General features: G+C 36.1%; 1 protein-coding gene and 1 long non-coding RNA gene across 2 annotated transcripts in view; one reads left to right on the top strand and one right to left on the bottom strand.

Annotated features, from left to right (window-relative positions):
• The window catches only part of LOC128576113 (uncharacterized), a 38,645-nt gene extending 23,487 nt beyond the window's left edge, over window positions 1–15,158 (bottom strand). The window contains exon 1 of the long non-coding RNA XR_008377243.1: window positions 15,045–15,158. This is a non-coding gene — a long non-coding RNA (uncharacterized LOC128576113). The remainder of the gene's footprint in view (window positions 1–15,044) is intronic.
• Window positions 15,159–15,248: 90 nt separating this feature from the next.
• The window catches only part of GABRB1 (gamma-aminobutyric acid type A receptor subunit beta1), a 499,704-nt gene continuing 496,376 nt past the window's right edge, over window positions 15,249–18,576 (top strand). The window contains exons 1-3 of the mRNA XM_053578133.1: window positions 15,249–15,711; window positions 15,880–15,971; window positions 16,369–16,436. Coding sequence (XP_053434108.1) covers window positions 15,632–15,711; window positions 15,880–15,971; window positions 16,369–16,436 — 240 coding nt within the window. The 5' untranslated portion in view covers window positions 15,249–15,631. The remainder of the gene's footprint in view (window positions 15,712–15,879; window positions 15,972–16,368; window positions 16,437–18,576) is intronic.

The raw sequence follows: 18,576 nt of genomic DNA, 5'->3' as shown, positions 1-18,576 counted from the left end.
AGGGGAAGTGGGAGGGGGATAGGGAGTCATGGTGTATGGTGCACCTCTTGGGGATGGGACACAATTATCAAATTACTTTACCCAACAAATGCAATCAGTGTAACCTAATATTTTCTACCCTCAATGAATCCCAAACAATAAAATAAATAAATTTTAAAAAGCCATATATTAAAATAATATTACCAGGGTTTAGAAATGTTAGGTATAAGTGGCTTCATGTCTGAAAAAGACTTAAAATAGTGACTGGCACATAGTAAGCACTAAATAAACTGTATAATTTATTTTTAATTCATATTTCTACATAATAATTGTGGCTTATGTAAAAATCCTCTACTTCTGTTTTTTCAAAACTGATTAATTCCATGGCTTCTCTCTAACTCATAATATTTAGCTTCTGTGCACTTTGCTTACAGCTTCAGAATAATTTCTAAATAATTACTTTAAGTTTCATAGTATTTTAATAAAAATTAGATAATAATTTGTTTTATAATTTATTCGATCATCACTTTGTTTTTGTCTTAATTTTTTCTTTCTTATAATTTGTTCTGCTAGAGTAATCCTTATGTAATTCTTGCTGAAAGGAACTTTGGGTGCAAAACTACCTTGGTCCTTTTATCATTAGTTGAATCATTAAGTAGAAATTATTTTTGGTGCCAACACAGTGTATGCTAGTTTGTTGTAGAATTAGCCCCTGAAAGTCAATTTTGCTTGAAATTTTAAAAACATTTCTTCATTGATTTCTGTACTAAACGTGCTGGCAAAGCAAATGACAAATTCTCTTTTCTATGTAGATAATATAATTTCTTTTTCTAAAAAGTATTTTGGAATTTTTTTCTATCCAAGGTATTCTGAAATTTCACCATAATATAACCAATTTAATGCTATTTAACATTCAGTAAGGCTGTTCGATCATAAAACTAACAATTTTTGTTATTTTTGGAGGATTACTTTTTTCATTATTTTCCCACTTTTTTTCCTTTTTTTTTTTCTTTCTTATGTTACTTTTATTAGATCTTCTGGCTCTCATTTCAATATCTGTTTGTTTATTTATTTATTTATTTATTTGCAATGTCATCATGATAGTTACTTGATTCATTGAATTTTTGCTTCTCCATTCTTGTGATGCTTTATTAAGAAGAATGTCTTCCACCTCCATCCAGGTTAATATAAAATGTAAAGTCTCCGTCTTTTTTAATGGCTGCTTAGTATTCCGTGGCATATGTGAGACTTTGTGATATGGGCTATTCTCACGGGGGTTAGGTGATATCTCAGGGTGGTTGTTGCTCTTCTTTGATCTTCATTTCAGTTTTCTTTCAATAGTTTATTCCTCTTATTGTGTATTCTTGGGTGCTATCATACTTGCTTCAAAGTTGTTTTACTTGCCTGGAGGATTTTATTTCTGTTTGTGGAATTTATTTCTTTTCCTTCATAATGTTAATTTTCCTTAAAGGTTTGCTGACCTCTTATTGTAAGTTCATATTTATGTTATTAAAAAGCATTTCATTTTTAAGCCCAAATTAAAATGATTCTATGCCTATGGTTAATATGTTTCTGGTTACAGGAAGGGAAAGAAACCTGTAACCTCAAATTCTCCATCCCGTATTTATTTGTCTCTAGTATATGGTAGAAATGACTCATGATAAAAAAAAAAAATGTGTTGTTTAAAACACTGAATGACTGAATTTTTATATCTCAGAGAGAGAATGGTTTTATAAACTTGATTTTTTTCCTCACAGAAAAAGATTAGATAATTCTTTAATTAATACTGTCACCATATCATAATCTCAGTCCAAATGTCTAGGTTTTCCCAAATTTTCCTTCAAATTTTTCTTAAAATAATTGGAAGATTTTTAATAACAACAAAAAAAGAATAGGGCAGTAATTTTTTTATCTTCATTCAGTAATGGGGAATATGTATTTGCCATAAGGCAAAGAAGAAAAGAGTTCATTTTCCAACCACATCTGTCACTTTGATTTTCTAGTCTAGTCTTCCTCAGCTTTAAATTGGAAACATATGAGGTCTGACAATTAAGTTTGCAAACTTGCGACCATACCCTTATATTGGCAGCACTGTACAAACAACTTGATAAAGTTTTATTACCTTGGTATATCAGTGTCTTATAGCTGTGTTCCTGTGATGTGTGGTGGTGTCTTGTGGAGTGGTGATCATCAGTGTTGTGTGTTTTTGTGTGATGTCATGAGAATGTCAGAGTTTGAATTAAAGCAAGTAACAGACATTTGATTTCTTGTTGAACCTGGCAAGCGTAGAAGTGAAACCAGGGACATGTTACTCCAAGTTTGGGGGCATAATGCCATGAAGAAAACAGCAGTGTACAAATGGACAAAACATTTTTCTGAGTGGAGAGAAAGTGTCACTGATAAAGAGAGGCCAAGGTGGCCAGTAAAGAGCAGAACTGATGAAAACATTGTATTGAATTGCAAATCAGTACTGTGGGCTGACTGAGAAGCATAGCTGACCAAGTAAACATCGATAGAAACAGGAAAATCTTAACTGAAAATCATTTTGTGAGAAAGGTGTGTGCAAAAAATGGCTCCCCAGGAGCTCACAGATGAAGAAACAGAGAGTTTTTAGCCAGTAAACAAACACCGTCCCTACTAACCTGATATGGCTCCCAATGACTTTTTTCTTTACCCGAACATAAAGGAAATATTAAAAAGAAGACATTTTAATGACATTCAGGATATCAAGGGTATTATGATGACAGCTTTATGGCCATTCCAGAAAAACAGCTCCTAAATTACTCTGAAGGGTAGACTGGGTGTTGGCCTCAGTGTACAGCTTTCTGAGGGGAATACTTAGAATAGTTAACAATGAAGTATGTGGCACTTGTTCTAGGACGAGTTTGGGAACTTAATTGTTAGGCTGCATATACTTGTCATCATTTTCCTCCCTTCCTGTTCTCCTCCTGCAATTGCTGTTTAGTTCTCCCTGAAGTACTTCCGTTTTTCTTTATTGCCATCAACTTAAAAACTCAAAGCCTTCCCTTGTGACTTCTACCTGCCCCATCCTTGCCTAATTCTCAACTCAGTGAATTCCAAGATCTACCAGAAAGTTGTAATTCTTGGGATGTTTTCCCTGACATTCCAAAGCAAAGCAAATTGTTCTTTTCACCTGGTACAGTGGTACCTATCTGTGGTCCCAGTTTCCTGGGAAGCTGAGCATCCCTTGAACCCAGGAGTTTGATACCATCCTGGGAACACAGAAAGACTCTATGTCAAAAAAAAAAAAAAAAGTTCTCTTCATTTCCAGCATGTTTTTTCATTTTATATTGGGTATTTAGGTGTCTTTACCCCGGTAGTTTACATCTTTATTGTTTTATAGTCTTAGTAAATTCATGAATACATGGATGAGCCTAAAGGCCATGTATCAATGGAAAAGTATTTACCAGATAATTACCTGGCTATTTATTTTATTCTCCAGTTAATAGTAGATACTAAAATTTAGTATATAAGGAATCCAGATAAAAAGTATAGTTTCTATTAAACAACAAACAGTAAAATCTCTACACGTTGACAGAGATATGAACAGCAACACTTTTTAGATGATGCTCTAAAGCAATATGTTACTGATAATGGCCTTAATAGTCCCAGTTCTCTGTGATTTCCTCTGACCCCTGGCATCACAGGGACCAACCAAAGGTCACAATGTTACAAGCACTTCCAGTTTTCAGAGTCAGGGTCTGTCATACTTAAAGAAAAATTGCCTATATAATTTGGGCTTTTTTCCAAAAATGCACATTACTTATAACATAGGATAAACCCTAAATGAATTTAATTATATGGGAGAAGTTGCAAAAAGCATTTAATTATCTCAATAGAGGTCAGAAAAGTATATTTTATAGTGACATTTTTTCATAATTAATAGTGTACAATTATGTGAAGAATATAAACTGTCATTAGACTATCTGAATTTGAATTCTGTCTCATTTTTTAATTGTTTGACCTGGACTTGAATTTTCTATGTTTCAGGATCTTCATCTGTATGACAGAACTAATTATATAATAGTATCCCTACTTCATAAAGGTGTTATGAAAATGAGATACGTCAACTGTTTAAAATAGTGTTAGTAAATAATAAGCCTATAAAAATGTTACCTAGTATTATCAACACAAAAGTAATATTTTTAAGACAAGCAATGACTTGGAACATTTGTTTATTAATAAGATAGAGTATATATTTAAAAAATAAAAGTTATATTTATTTGGGTAGAATTCTACTTACAACAAGATAAGAATATTTTTATTACCAGTACAATTTATCAATGAGTAGAAATACGGGAAATAATTTGAGAAGAAATTCCAAAATATAAATATAGGCAACAAAGAAAATATAAATGTATTTTTAAAAAAGCATAGTATGTAAAACTGTCATCTCATGACAATTAAGAAGTAAAAATACAAAGAGGTAAATTCTCAGAAGTCCATATTTTTCATATTAGCTACTAGCTAATAATAACTAGCTATTAATATAACTTGAAACATAAAATTTTTTTAAAGAAAATAAATTCCCAGAGAATATACTTACATGCAAAAGGGGAGTGGTATTGTTACCATTAACACAGATGAAAACTACACTTAAGTTAATAGACTATTCAATGCATTGCAAAAGTGAAACACTATTTTTAAAACTTCATAAATTAATGCTATATTTAATCTAGAAAATAAAGTACAAAAGCAAATGGGATAGGTAAATATCTTTAAAAAATAATAATGGTGTGGCTGCCTTACTGAAATCAAACTTTATTAACAATAAGTAAAGAATATATTATAATATTACATATTAGATATATTTTATTAGATTAAATCAGAAAAATCTAATAAATTGAACAGAATGAAAATTCCACTAAAACATTCAGATAATAACATATTTTATTGCTAGTAGTATTACAAATAGTCCTGAAGACAGACTGTGGCAATCTATATCCCCCCCAGTATGTATGATATTGTATTTCTCCACAGCATCCATAATGATTGATGGTAAACTTTCTTAAAATAGCATACTAATAAATAAAATGGCACTTCATATCTTTTAGAAAATTCTATCTATCTGATTAGTAACAAAGTTGAAATTTTAAAATATATTTATTGCATACCTAATTGTTCTTTGGTTAAAGTCTTGTTACAATCATTTTCCCATTTATTTATTAGGTGTATTTATTTTATTGTTCATTTGTATGAAAATTTAAAACTATAAATATATCTTTCCAGTTTGGTACTTTCTTATTAGTTTTAACCAGTTTTCATAAACTATTTCAAATACCTAGAAATATATGTAGAGTAGAATAATCGACAGTCCAATATAATGTTTTGCCTAATATGCTTAAGGGTTTCTTTTAAATAAAATATTATAGATTCAGTTGAACTCTAAAATCTAGTATCCTTCCTATTTTTGTTTCTTATTTTTATTATATATGAAAAATAGAGACATTCATGGCTGGATACTTTTCCAACAGCTTTCCTATATAGAAAAAAATGCCCCCCAAATGCATACACATTTTAAGAAAGGAAAAAAAAATAGTAAAATTAAAATAAGTCACATTTGACTTCTGCAGTTATAAGAGATACAAGATAACATATACAAGATAACAAATATTATCAGCATGTATCAAGTATTACAATTTCAATGCACTTTTTTCTCTCTTAAAATGTGTATAATTTTTGGCATCCTTTGTATATATTATACACACAAAATACACATATACGCAGATGCCTGTATGTGTATAAAACACACATTCTAAGTATTGTACTTAAATGTTTTAAAATTTATTTTGTTGTCATAGTCCTTGTATCATTCTACAATGAGCTACATTGGTTTTGTTTCTGTTTGTTTTTGCTTAATGTATTATTTTGGGATTTATCTATTTAAAAGTATGCAGATGTTTCTATATTTTAAATGTTGTATTTCATTATGTGATTATATTCATATTTATCTATTTATTCCCAATTGATAAAGATTTAAGTCATTGCTAACTTTTTGCTATTAAAAACAACATTGCTAATCCCCAAACCAGGAAAGGACCCAACAAAGAAAGAAAATTATGGACAAATATCATTAATGAATATGAATGCAAAAATATTCAATAAGATCTTAGCAAACACAATTCAATGACATATCAAAAAATTTATACACCATTATCAACTTGGTTTTATCCCAGGGTTACAAGGTTGATTCAACATACATAAATCTATAAACATAATACACCACATAAATAAAATAAAAAACAAAGACCACATGATTCTATCAATTGATGCAGACAATGCTTTTGATAATATTCAGCATCCTTTCATGATTAGAACACTTAGGAAAATAGGCATAGATGGGACATTTCTTAAACTCATAGAGGCCATCTACAGCAAACCCATGGCATATATTGTATTGAATGGAATAAAACTGAAAACATTTCCACTCAGATCTAGAACTAAACAAGGATGTCCATTGTCATCACTGCTCTTCAACATAGTACTGAAAGTTCTAGCCATTGCAATCAGGCAAGAGAAGGAGATCAAAGGCATTCAAATAGGGACTAAAAAGGTCAAATTCTCACTTTTTGCAGATGACATGATCTTATACCTGGAAAATCTCAGAGACTCACTACAAAGTTCTTAGAAATGATGAAGGAGTATAGCAGTGTCTCAGGATACAAAATCAATACCTACAAATCAGTAGCTTTTATATATACCAACAATAGTCAAGACAAAAATATAATCAAAGAACTATTCCTTTTATAGTAGTGCCAAAGAAGATGAAATGCTTGGAAATTTATCTAACAAAGGACGTGAAAGATCTCTATAAAGAGAATTATGAAACCCTGAGAAAAGATGTAGCAGAAGATGTTAAATGGAAAAAGATACCATGATCCTGGTTGGGAAGAATCAACATTGTCAAAATGTCCATTCTACCCAAAGCAATCTACACATTTAATGCAATCCTCATCAAAGCACCAATGTCATATTCTAAAGAAGTTGAAAAAATGGTACTTCATTTTATATGGAATCAAAAAAAAAACCCAAATAGCCAACACAATACTTAGAAATAAAAACAAATCTGGAGGCATCATGTTACCAGACTTCAGGTTATACTGCAAGTCTATAGTGATCGAAACAGCATGGTACTGGCACAAAAATAGAGATGTAGATATTTGGACTAGAATAGAGACTCTAGGGAAGAACTCAGCCACAGATGGTTATTTAATCTTTCATAAGTCTAACAAAAACACCCATCAGGGGAAAGGATCCCTATTTAACAGATGGTGCTGGGAGAAATGGCTAGCAACCTGTAGAAGACTGAAACTGGACCCACTCCTCTCACCAGTAAAAAAAATTGATTCTCACTAGATAAAATATTTAAATTTAAGACAAAAAAACTATACAAATACTACAAGAGAGTGCAGGGGAAACACTTCAAGATATTGGCTTGGGTAAATATTCTATGAGGAAGACTCCCTTGGCAATTGAAACAACACCAGAAATGTACTACTGGGATTTTATCAAGCTAAAAAGCTTTGCACAGCTAAAGGTACTACAACTAAAGTAAAAAAGCTATTGGAATGGGAGAAGATTTTTGCATGTTATGATTCTGACAAAGATCTGATAATTAGAATCTATGGAGGATGCAAATTAATCAATAAGAAATGAACAAACAATCCCATTTCTATGTGGACAAGAGACTTGAACAGAAACTTCTCTGAAGAATACAGGTGAATGGCCAACTATGAAAAAAATGCTCATTATCTTTAATCATCAGAGAAATGCAAATCAAAACCACTTTGAGATACCACCTAACTCCAGTGAGATTAGTCCACATCGAAGTCCCAAAACTGCAGTTATTGGCATAGATGTGGAGAGAAGTGGACACTTCTACGCTGTTGGTGGGACTGAAAACTAATATAGTCTTTTTGGAAAGAAGTATGGAGAATTCTCAAGGAACTAAAAGTTTGATCCCACAATTCCATTAGTAGGTATGTACCAAGAAAAATAAAAATCACTTTACAACAAAGACATTTGCACCAGAATGTTTATTGAAGCCCAATTCATAATTGCCAAGTCATGGAAACAGCCCAAATGCCCATCAACCCATGAATGGATCAACAAATTGTGGTATATGCATACCATGGAATACTATGCAGTCATAAAAAGATGGAGACTTTACATCTTTTATGTTTAACTGGATGAAACTGCAGCATATTCTTCTTAGTAAAGTATCTCAAGAATGGAAAAGAATGTATCTAATGTACTCAATACTATTAAGAAACCAATATATAAGCACTTACATTCTCATATAAAGGATAAAACACAATTATAGTCTAATGAGGAGGAGAGGAGAGGAGGAGAAAGGGAGGGGAAAGAATAGGGTGACTGGTGAGATCTCATCTAAAGTGCACAATGCAAGGATGTATTTCAAAAAAACGAAGAGTAAATTATAAATGTCTTACCACAAAAAATAAGTAAGTGAGGTGATGACTATGTTAATCAGTTTGATTTAAGCATTTCACTCTGTAATATCAAATCATTATATTGCACCCCATAAATGTATGTGGTTTTGATTTAGTTAAACATTAAATTTAAAAAAACATTGCAATGAACTTTCTTAGACTATATGAGTGTATCTACAGGGCATATTCTTAGTTGTGCAAATTCTGGACCAAAGAGCATTTACATCTTGGTCTTGACCAGATAAGTCTAAAGTGGTGTGCAATGTATTCATGTTAATTCATATGTCCACTGAACGTATATGAGAGTTTCTAACCAATATTTGGCATTCTTAAATTTTGCTTATTTGGTGAGTTAAAAATGGTGTATCATCACTTTAATTTGTATTCCTTCTTTAGAGTGGCTCTTTGCATTTTCTTTCTTAATTACTTTATTTTTTTTGGGGGGGGTAACTTATTTATTGGAGTCCTTTGGTGGTTAAATTTATTTAAAAAGTGTTCTTCTATGTGTAACAACTTTTCATTTTAACAAAGCTACATGTTAATGCAGTTATCTCTATTATCATTTCCCTTTAAACATTTGCTCATCTTTAAATCTTTACCTACCTCAAAGTCTTAAAGATATTCTCCTACACAGCTTTTAAAGTTCTATAGTTTTGGTTTTTATATTTAAATTATGCATCTATTTCTAATACAGTTATGTGTAAGTCTGATGTGAAGATCTACTTTTCTCTTACGGAAAATACATTGCCTCACAGTATTTATTGAATAGCTCATCTTTTTTTCAGTTTTCCTAAAATAGAGGACTATTTCAGTGTTCTTTATCTGGTTGCACTATTTTTTCCTATGGTTACATTAATTTCAAACCAAACATAAACTCATTTTATTTCTATGTAGCTAAATAATAAGTCTTGATATCTTAAAGTAAAATGCCCCCATATCCTTTCTCTCTTTTTTTTTCTTCTTCAAATTTTCTTGGATTTTTTGAACCCTCATACTTGCATTTGAATTTTAGAGTTGGTTTCTTGATTTCCATTTAAAAGATAAGAATTGTGATTCAAATTGACTGTATTTCTTAGGCTGGATAAAATTGATGTCTTTATAATACTGAGTCTTCTTAGTCACTCATATGGTACATTTTCCATTTATGTAGGTATTCCTTTGTGCCCTTCAATGATGTTACATAAAGTTTCTATAAAGGCCTTGTGCATCTTTTTTCCCCAGTTATGTCTAGGTACATTAGAGTTTTGCTGTTATTAGACTAAGTTTTCCTACTGTATTTTCTTGTTGATCACTGCTATGTATGGGGATACTAGGAATATGTGTGAAGATTCTGACAATGCTCTCTTTTCTTCCATAAGACTCATCAACAGAAGATGATAGGAATAGAGGTTACAATGGCTTTACCAAAACAATCACAAAAAAAAAAAAATGGAAATTGAAGTAAGCCTGATAGGTCTTAATTGAGAGGCTTGGTGTGGAGAAGAACTAAGAAACTGCACAAGGGAACAAAGTGTTGAGTTTATCAAGCCATAAAAAAAATCCTACAAGGGTACAAAATCAACATACAAAAATTAGTAGCAGTTCTCTTAAGATATGCCAATAGTAAACATTATGACAAAGAAAGCAAGAAAGTAATCCCATTTACAATAGCTGCAAATGAAATAGAATATATCATCCCTAGGAATAAGCTTAACCAATAAAGTAAACAATCTCTATCATAAAAACTCTACAACATTGATGAAAGGAGTTGAAGAGGAGTCAGACAGTGGCTCACACCTGTAATCTTAGCATACTGGGGGGCTGAAGCAGGAGGATCCCTGGAGCTAGGGAGTTTTGAGACCAGCCTGAGCAAGTGTGAGATCCCATCTCTACTAAAAATAGGAAAAAAAAAATAGAAATTATCTCATTGTCACCACAATTACAGCTGTGCCTGTAATCCCAGCTACTCAGGAGGCTGAAGCAGGATTGCTTGATAAGTCCATGAGTTTGAGGTGGCTGTGAGATAGGCTGAGGTCATTGCACTTTATCCCAGGCAACAGAGCAAGACTTTGTCCAAAAAAAAAAAAAAAAAGAAACAAAGAAACAAAGAAAGAGAAAAGAAAAGGAAAATAAGTTGAAGAGGCCACAAAGAAATGGAAAGATATTCCACGCTTATGGCTTAGAAGACTCAATATTGTCAAATTGCCCATACTACCTAAAGCAATCTATAGATTCAGTGCAATCTATCAAAATACCAATGATACCAATGATATTCTTCACAGAAATAGAAAAACATAAAACCACAAATGATCCAGAATAGCCAAAGCCATCCTGAAGAAAAAAACCAAAACTGAAGAAATTACATTACCTGATTTCAAATTTTACTATGGAGCTGTAGTAATCAAAACAGCATGGTACTGGTATAAAAAGAAACACACAGACCAATGAAACATAATAGAGAAACCAGAAGATAAGTTCTTCTGAAGATAAGTTCTTCAACCAAGGCGCCAAGAACATACAATGGGGGAATGGACAGTCTCTTCAATAAATGGTGCTGGGAAAACTGGATATCCATATGCAGAAGAATGAAATTAGACCCTTATCTGTCACTACATACAAAAATCAAATCAAAATGGATTAAAGGCTTACATCTCAGGCCTGAAACTTGGAAACTATTAAAAGAGAACATTGGGGAAATAGTTCCAAACATTGGTGTGGGCAAGCATGGCTTGAGTAATACCCACAAAGCACAGGCACTCAAAAAAATTGGACAAATGGGATCACACGACATGTAAAAGGAGACATTCAGTAAAGTGAAGAGACAGTCCATGGACTGGGAGAAAATATTTGGAAACTGCCTCACTGACAAAGGGTTAATAACTAGAACATATACAGAGCTCTAATAACTTGATAGGAAAAAAAATCAAATAATCCAATTAAAAATGGGCAAAGCATCTGAACAGGCATTTTTCAAGAGAAGACTTGCAATGGCCAACAGGTATATGAAAAAATGTTGTACATCATTAATCATCAGAGAAATGGAAATCAAAGCTACAAGGAGATATCTTCTCACTCCAGTTAGAATATTTTTGTATTAAAAACAGACCATAACAAATGCTGATGAGGATGTAGAGAAAGGCGAGCACTAGCACCCTGCTGGTGGGAATGGAAATGAGTGCGACCAGTATGGGGAACCATATGGAAGTTCCTCAAAAAACTAAAAATAGAACTATCATATGACACAGCAACCCCACTGCTTGGTACGCATCCAAGGTTGGGAATACAGTATGCCGACAAGCTATCTGCACTTTCACATTTATTGCAGCACTATTCACAGTAGCCAAGATACGGAATCTACTTAAGTGTCCATCAGCAGAGGAATGGATAAAGAAATGGCACATACACGGTGGCAGATCATGTAGCCATAAAAAGAATGAAGGCGTGCTATTTGCAACAACATGGATGAAACCAGAGAACAATATGTTAAGTGAAATAAGCCAAACACAGAAACACAAATCTCTCATGTTCTCACTCCTATGAGGGACCTAAATATTAAAAACAACTGGTCTCACGGAGACAGTAGAACGACGGTTAGCAGAGGCTGGCAATGATAGTGGGGTGGGGGAAACAAAGTGGTGATGGTTACTGGATGCAAAAATAGGGATAAGGAACAATATTTGATAGCACAATAAAGTGACTATAATTAACAATTAAGTTAAGGCATACTTCAAAATAATTAAAAGAGTGGAATTGGAATATTCCTCACACAAAGAAATGTTAGATGACTGAAGCAATGGATACCCCAATGATTCAGATTTGATTATAGGGTAATCCTATTGTGTGCCTGTATCAAAACATCACATTTACCCTATAAAGATATACAACTTTAATTTACCCATAATAATTAAAAATTAAAAAAATCCCACAATGCATACAGATCTGATGATTTTAAATTGTTCAATTATTTATTTAGTTTTAGTTTTTAAATTATTTCTTTCCTACTTAGTTACAAAATGATTCAAAACCACTTATAAACTGTATATATTCAGTGTAATATATCTGTTTTTAAATTAGTAAAGTGTGACAAAGTAAAATTAAATTTAGATTTCTTAGATATCAAGAAGATATGTAATATATCAAAATGCAGGTCACTAACATCTTACATAATGCAAAAACTGACTTTATATATTTAATTCTAACATCCTCAGTGCCCAAGGGAAATAGATAAATTAATACATTTTGAGGTTCTTATTGCCCATAAGATATAAGCCATTCAGTAAACAAGACAATTTTCAGAGTACTCTTAGTCTGGGAGAATTTTTCAGAGACAAGTCCTCATACATCAGATACTAACTGACACAGTGAACTCCATCCTCTACAGCATCTCAAAAACAAATGTGATAATGAACATACTATGATTTCTTAGAGTATCTATTTCATGTAAGTCAGAGGCATAATTTTAAAGCAAAATTCAGTGGAATTGGGCTAGGGCATGCTAAACCATTGTGTTCGTGTCAACAAATCACAGTAGTCCTCCTTAATTCAAGAATAAAATCTATGCTACCAGGGTCTAAAATCTGAGTTGTTATTCAAAAAGAATTATAGGGGTTTATGATCAACCGAAACTATACATCCAATAAAAATACTATATAAATTAAAAAACTCTATACTTGATGAACACTAAAGCAAATGCTTCTTTTATTTATTGAATTTGATTGGCAAGGCTGCCAGTTTGCAACCTCCAATAGATGAATTCACTGACAAATTTCATGTGGAAAGGGACTGTGTGTGTTGTCATTTTTTTTTGTAGAGTTAGGGTCTTGGTCTTGCTCAGGTTGGTCTCAAATCCAGTGCTCAAGCACTCCGCTGACCTTGGCCTCCCAAAGTGCCAGGATGACAGGTGTGAGCCCACCGCACCTGGCCCATGTATGTTGTCTTGTTGGTTGTTGTACCACCAGCTCTAAGCATGATGTCTGAAATCTAGTAAATTTTAAATAAATATTTTGAGGAATAAATGAACGAACAAATGAATTGAACTACATCTCCATGCACCTTATTTCCTACAGTGAGACTTGTGCACAGAATTGTGCAGCACAGCATGGGTCTGAAACATAAATCAATTTTCCCTGTTGCCCATAAAATCAGATCTAAATGAGCTATAAAGTAGAGTTGACATATTTTTAAGAAAATCAAGGAACCCAATTAATAGCATTTTTTTTCCCCAGAAAAAGGGCCCTGATGTTTAAGCTAGGTGTTAGGCTCAAATGAGAAAATTAACTTATCTGCAGAATCTCAAGCTCTACACATATGTAAATGGTCGCACAGTTTGTAGGCACCTTCCAAAAGTCCCCAAATCTGGATCTTTCCAATTATTAAATTTCCCTATTATAGTTCTGAAAAGCTAGTCTACTATCTCCTCTCCATGCTGAACACTATCTGGCTTGAGTTCTTTTTACCTGGGGTGTTTTAATAAACTTTCTCCTTTTTTGTCGTTTTTCCTAGTATTTCTCTTGTGGCCTCTACTTCACAGCATAGATGAGGAGTTAGGTCTGTAGAGTCTTGGTTGAAATGCAGATTCCACCATTTATTAGTTGTTTGATATAAAACCAACTACATTACCTTAACTTAGTCTTGGTGTCCTCATTTATAAAACGAAACTAATATATACCGCCTTTGGGTTGTTATCGGGTTTAAATGAGGCACTCTATGTACAAATACTGCCACGGAGTCAGCAAGTGAAAATGTTAATTTTTCTTAACATGATTATTCTACCACAATGTTCTGTCCCTGAGCATCCCTACTTAAAAACTCCACTGATTTCCAGAAGCCTGAATGCACTGTTTAAACAGTGTGGCCCCGACTTCCGTTCACACCCCCAGCCACCCCCATGCCTCAGTCTCTTTGTAATCTGACCAGTCATTTCTGGGTTCACTTACCCAGACAGATTATTTTCCTTCAAATTTGTAGGATTAGGCGCATGGGGCTCCTCTTTCTGTAATGCCCCTCCTCCTTGCTCTGCCAAAAGGCTCTCATGTCCAAGTTTCTCCTCTGGAAATCATCTTTTCCCCTCTCTGTTAGAACTAACACCCTCCCATCACTCTGTAGACTAGCTAGAGATACATTACATTTACTTATGTTCCTGCCTCTCCCTCCCATTAGTCTGAATTTTTCTAGATCAGGAGCCTTTGTCTTGTAAGTCAGCTCTGGGTCTCAGAATGCCTACCACATAGACTAATTAATATATGCTGTTTAACCAACCAACAAACTCCCAGCCTAACATGCGTTTTATAGAATTGCATTTACTGAATTTAATTCAAACAATGCTTGCTCCTTCAGAATCTCAACTCAATGGAGTATCAAAGGTTAGGTTCTGGGCTTTGCAGGCTCCTGTTTGGGGGATCGCGGACACCAGCTATCATGCTGACAACTGATGGAGGTTCTCCTTACTAGAACTAGAGAAAAAGTGGGGCTGCGGTGGATGGCCCTAGAAAAAGCTGCTTCGCTTCCTATGTGGGAGAGAAACAGTCACCGGGGAGGAGAGAAAAGTTGGCCCGCCCCGCTCTGCGGCCTCCCACCGGGAAGGTCTAGTCTACAGCCAGCAGGATGTCCTACCGCTGCTCCCAAGGGCACCTGGTTTCCGGGTCCTCGGACACCTCCCGGGCGTCCTCTCGCCTTTCCCATCTTCGCAGCGCCTCTCTGCTTTCCCCAGTACCCCCAGTAGCTCCCCTCCCCCAAGTGATCCGAGAACAGCCCCGCCTCCCGACACCCTGTTCTAGGACCTCCGTGACTGTCAACCAAAGATGCCAATCACTGGCGGCCTTAGCCACCAGATCGCTGAAAGCTCAGCTTAAAAAAATAATAATAAAAATCAGGTTGAGGGCAGAAAGGAAACGAACATAGCAACCTCCCAGGCACGAAGGAAGCTCCGTATACACAGGCACGTAGCATCCTCTGCGTGGAAACAGCAGGTTGTCCCTGACGACCCAGAGGACGCGGAGTACCCCATACAGGAACTTTAAAGGGGTTGAAATCTGTTGCCTGTTCCACTAGGAATATTGTTTGCTAGGCGCAAGGTGTCTTTTGGTAGTGAGCACTCTCTGCGCATGCGCAGGTCCATTCGGGAATTACTGCCCAGCCGCCGACTAAGTTGCATTCCTTGAATCTTCGCAGAAAAGACAATTCTTTAATTAGAGTTAGTAATGTGGACAGTACAAAATCGAGAGAGTTTGGGGCTTCTCTCGTTCCCTGTGATGATTGCCATGGTCTGTTGTGCACACAGGTGAGCTGCTGTTGTTGAATCTCTCTCTCTCCTTTTTCTTGGTGTTTTTCTTTTACATGCCTGCTGGAGCATATATCTTGTTATTTGGGGGTAGGTGTGCCTATATCTTTTTATGTCTGCTCGCAGTTTGGGCTCATTTTGAATACAGCTCCTACTTCTTCCCTTCAGCGCCAATGAACCCAGCAACATGTCCTACGTGAAAGAGACCGTGGACAGATTGCTCAAGGGATATGACATTCGCTTGCGGCCGGACTTTGGAGGTAATACTTCATCCTTTTTCAACCTGTAACCCATCCCTACTTCTCCTTTTCTGTCAAAGATAAATGTCAAAAAAGAAAAAAAAATCATGTCTTTTTCGTAAGCGTGCAGTGCGCCCTGCACACACACACATACACACACACACCCCGGACCCCCAGTCTCGTGGCTGGACCCCGGGCTGAGCCGACCTTCCCTCGGTCCGACACACCCTCCGCATAGTCACTGCATCACGCGTGTGCCCACACCTGTTTTCCAGGCTGTCCCCTGCAAGGGGGGTGGGGAGTAGGGAGGGAGCCCGTTCAAAATGTAACGGGGCTGCGAAGCCCCTCGCCCCTCCCCGGCCCACTGCCACTCAAAAAAACCTGTACTCAACATGGTCCCACTTGGCCTCCCCGGCAGGGCCCCCAGTGGACGTCGGAATGCGGATCGATGTCGCCAGCATAGACATGGTCTCCGAAGTGAACATGGTGAGTGGCCTCCCGACGGGCCCGGCGGCTCGGCTTACGCAGATGGAAAGGGACAGGTCTCCGTGCCCTCTGCGTTTCACTAGCGGTCACTTCGCCGCCGGCCCGAGGGTCCCGCTCCGCGCGCGCTCCCCACTCCGACACGCACACCCGGTCGCCCCGGGTTTGTATTTTCAACACACACGGCCTACTGCGGTGCTCGGGGAGAAACGTGCTCGCCACTATTTGGGGAAGGACCGGGGACTGTTGCGCCGGGGATCGGCCGGGGCGGAGTCTGAGCGTTACTTCGCCGGGTTCCCTGCGCGTTCAGACGAGCCGGGCACCCCCTGCCGGCGGCGCGGCGGCCTGTGCCGGGAGTCCCCGGACCCACCGTCGAGGGGTGGCCGCTGTCACCCGCGCGCGGCTCCTGCAGCCCCGCGGCCCCCACGGGCTGCCAGCCTGGACGCACGGAGGCCCCGCCACCAAGCGCACGGTCCGAGGGTCCCTAGCCCCTTCCCCGCTCAGGCTCGGGCTCTAGGTGTGGCAAGAGCAACAGGCTGACACCGTCCACGCTTGCTAATGGGGCGAGCGCTCCTCTGCTCCTCGGGAGGCGCTTGATGCTCTCGTGTGGAGGCTGATGAATTTGTCTCGCTGCATCTTGCAGCTCTAAGTAGAAACAAAATGGGTTGAGTTATATTTCTCCTTTTATTCTAGAACCCCTAGCGTGCTTAAAAAAAAAAAAAAAGCCTGATGATTTAAGGAATTCTGAAAGAGAAAGAGGGTGGTAATAATAGCACAATCCTTTCCTTTCAGAGGGGTCAACATCCTTTTATTTCTTATTTTTTCCCCTCTCTTTTGAAGCTGTTACAAATGGATTGAAATCATAGCTGCCACCTTTTGTCGCTGTTGCCTGTTTCCATCCACACTGGCGAGGTCTCTTGTTGGAGTTTCTAACTGTTGCTTCTTGTTAAGGCAGGGGGGGAAAGCCTGTTGCTTGCCTAGAATCAGCCACCCAGGGAACAGCTCCATCTGCGTGAGCAAAATGCCATTTTTATTCCACTTGTGAAAAAATATTATGGCAGAAGAAATTTAGGTATCCTGAATAATTTAAAGACTAAAACCTTTTGTGGTTTTAGCACTCCGTAGCCATAAAGGCTATGGAATTGTCATTTCATTTCTAGTGTGTCGTTGTGTTCCAGTATGCTCCAGTTTAAGAAGTTTTCTTTTCTTATTTTATGTTATATCAGGGAGGAAATAAATATATCTATAACTTATTAAATAGGATTAGAATAAAACGTATGACTATTAAATTTCTGCATTTTGTAGTTGCAACCCACCGCAACTTAGAGAGCTTATTTAAAACACTCTTTTAAAATGTCCCTGATTGTTGTACTGGAAAAAGAAACTCCGTTTTTAAAACTTAATGGACAATGAATGTTTTCTGACTTGACAAAGCTCTTTAACAGACTGATATTATATTCTGTTTACATATATGTTAATACTACAAAGCTACCGAAGCCACACTGTTTACAAACACTCTGAGAAATGTAATTACCTGCACATACACAGATCATGCCCAATCCATGCCAATGTGACCAGACAAATTAAACAAGGAATTAGTTTAACAAGTTGTTATCATGTATGTAAATGATGATAATATTTTCCTTTCAAGCATTAATATTTATACCCAGTAAGCATTCATGTAGGCTTTGCCAGTGGTCTACTCTGCTGTATAGAAAATCATGCATTTCAGAATTAAAAAAATATATATATACTAATGAATTATTTTGGACATATTAACACACATCTTTTCAGCTTTTCTTTAAATTGAATTGAATAAGGAAGTTGCTGTTAATCAAAACAATCACTGTAAGCAAAAATCTCCGTATAATCCATGGTCCCACTGATTTTATGCATAAGCTTTAACTGCAATACCACTGGACATTTCTTCTTAAAAATTGATTATACATTCTGTCTATACACTTTAATTTGCAAAAATATCCACTCAACTGATAAACCTTTGAAATTTATAGTCCACTAAAATAACCATTAATTTTCCACAATGGTATAAGAGTCATGATGGGAAAAAAATAAACCACTGAAAGTTGAAGAATAATAAACCTTTATTTATTTATTTTTCATTCTTTCTCCTCTGATTGAGAAC

The sequence above is a fragment of the Nycticebus coucang genome, chromosome 23 (assembly GCF_027406575.1).
Source record: "Nycticebus coucang isolate mNycCou1 chromosome 23, mNycCou1.pri, whole genome shotgun sequence".
Taxonomy (NCBI): domain Eukaryota; kingdom Metazoa; phylum Chordata; class Mammalia; order Primates; family Lorisidae; genus Nycticebus; species Nycticebus coucang.
Note: the sequence above shows the minus strand (reverse complement) of the source record. Positions and strands in the feature narration are given on the sequence as shown.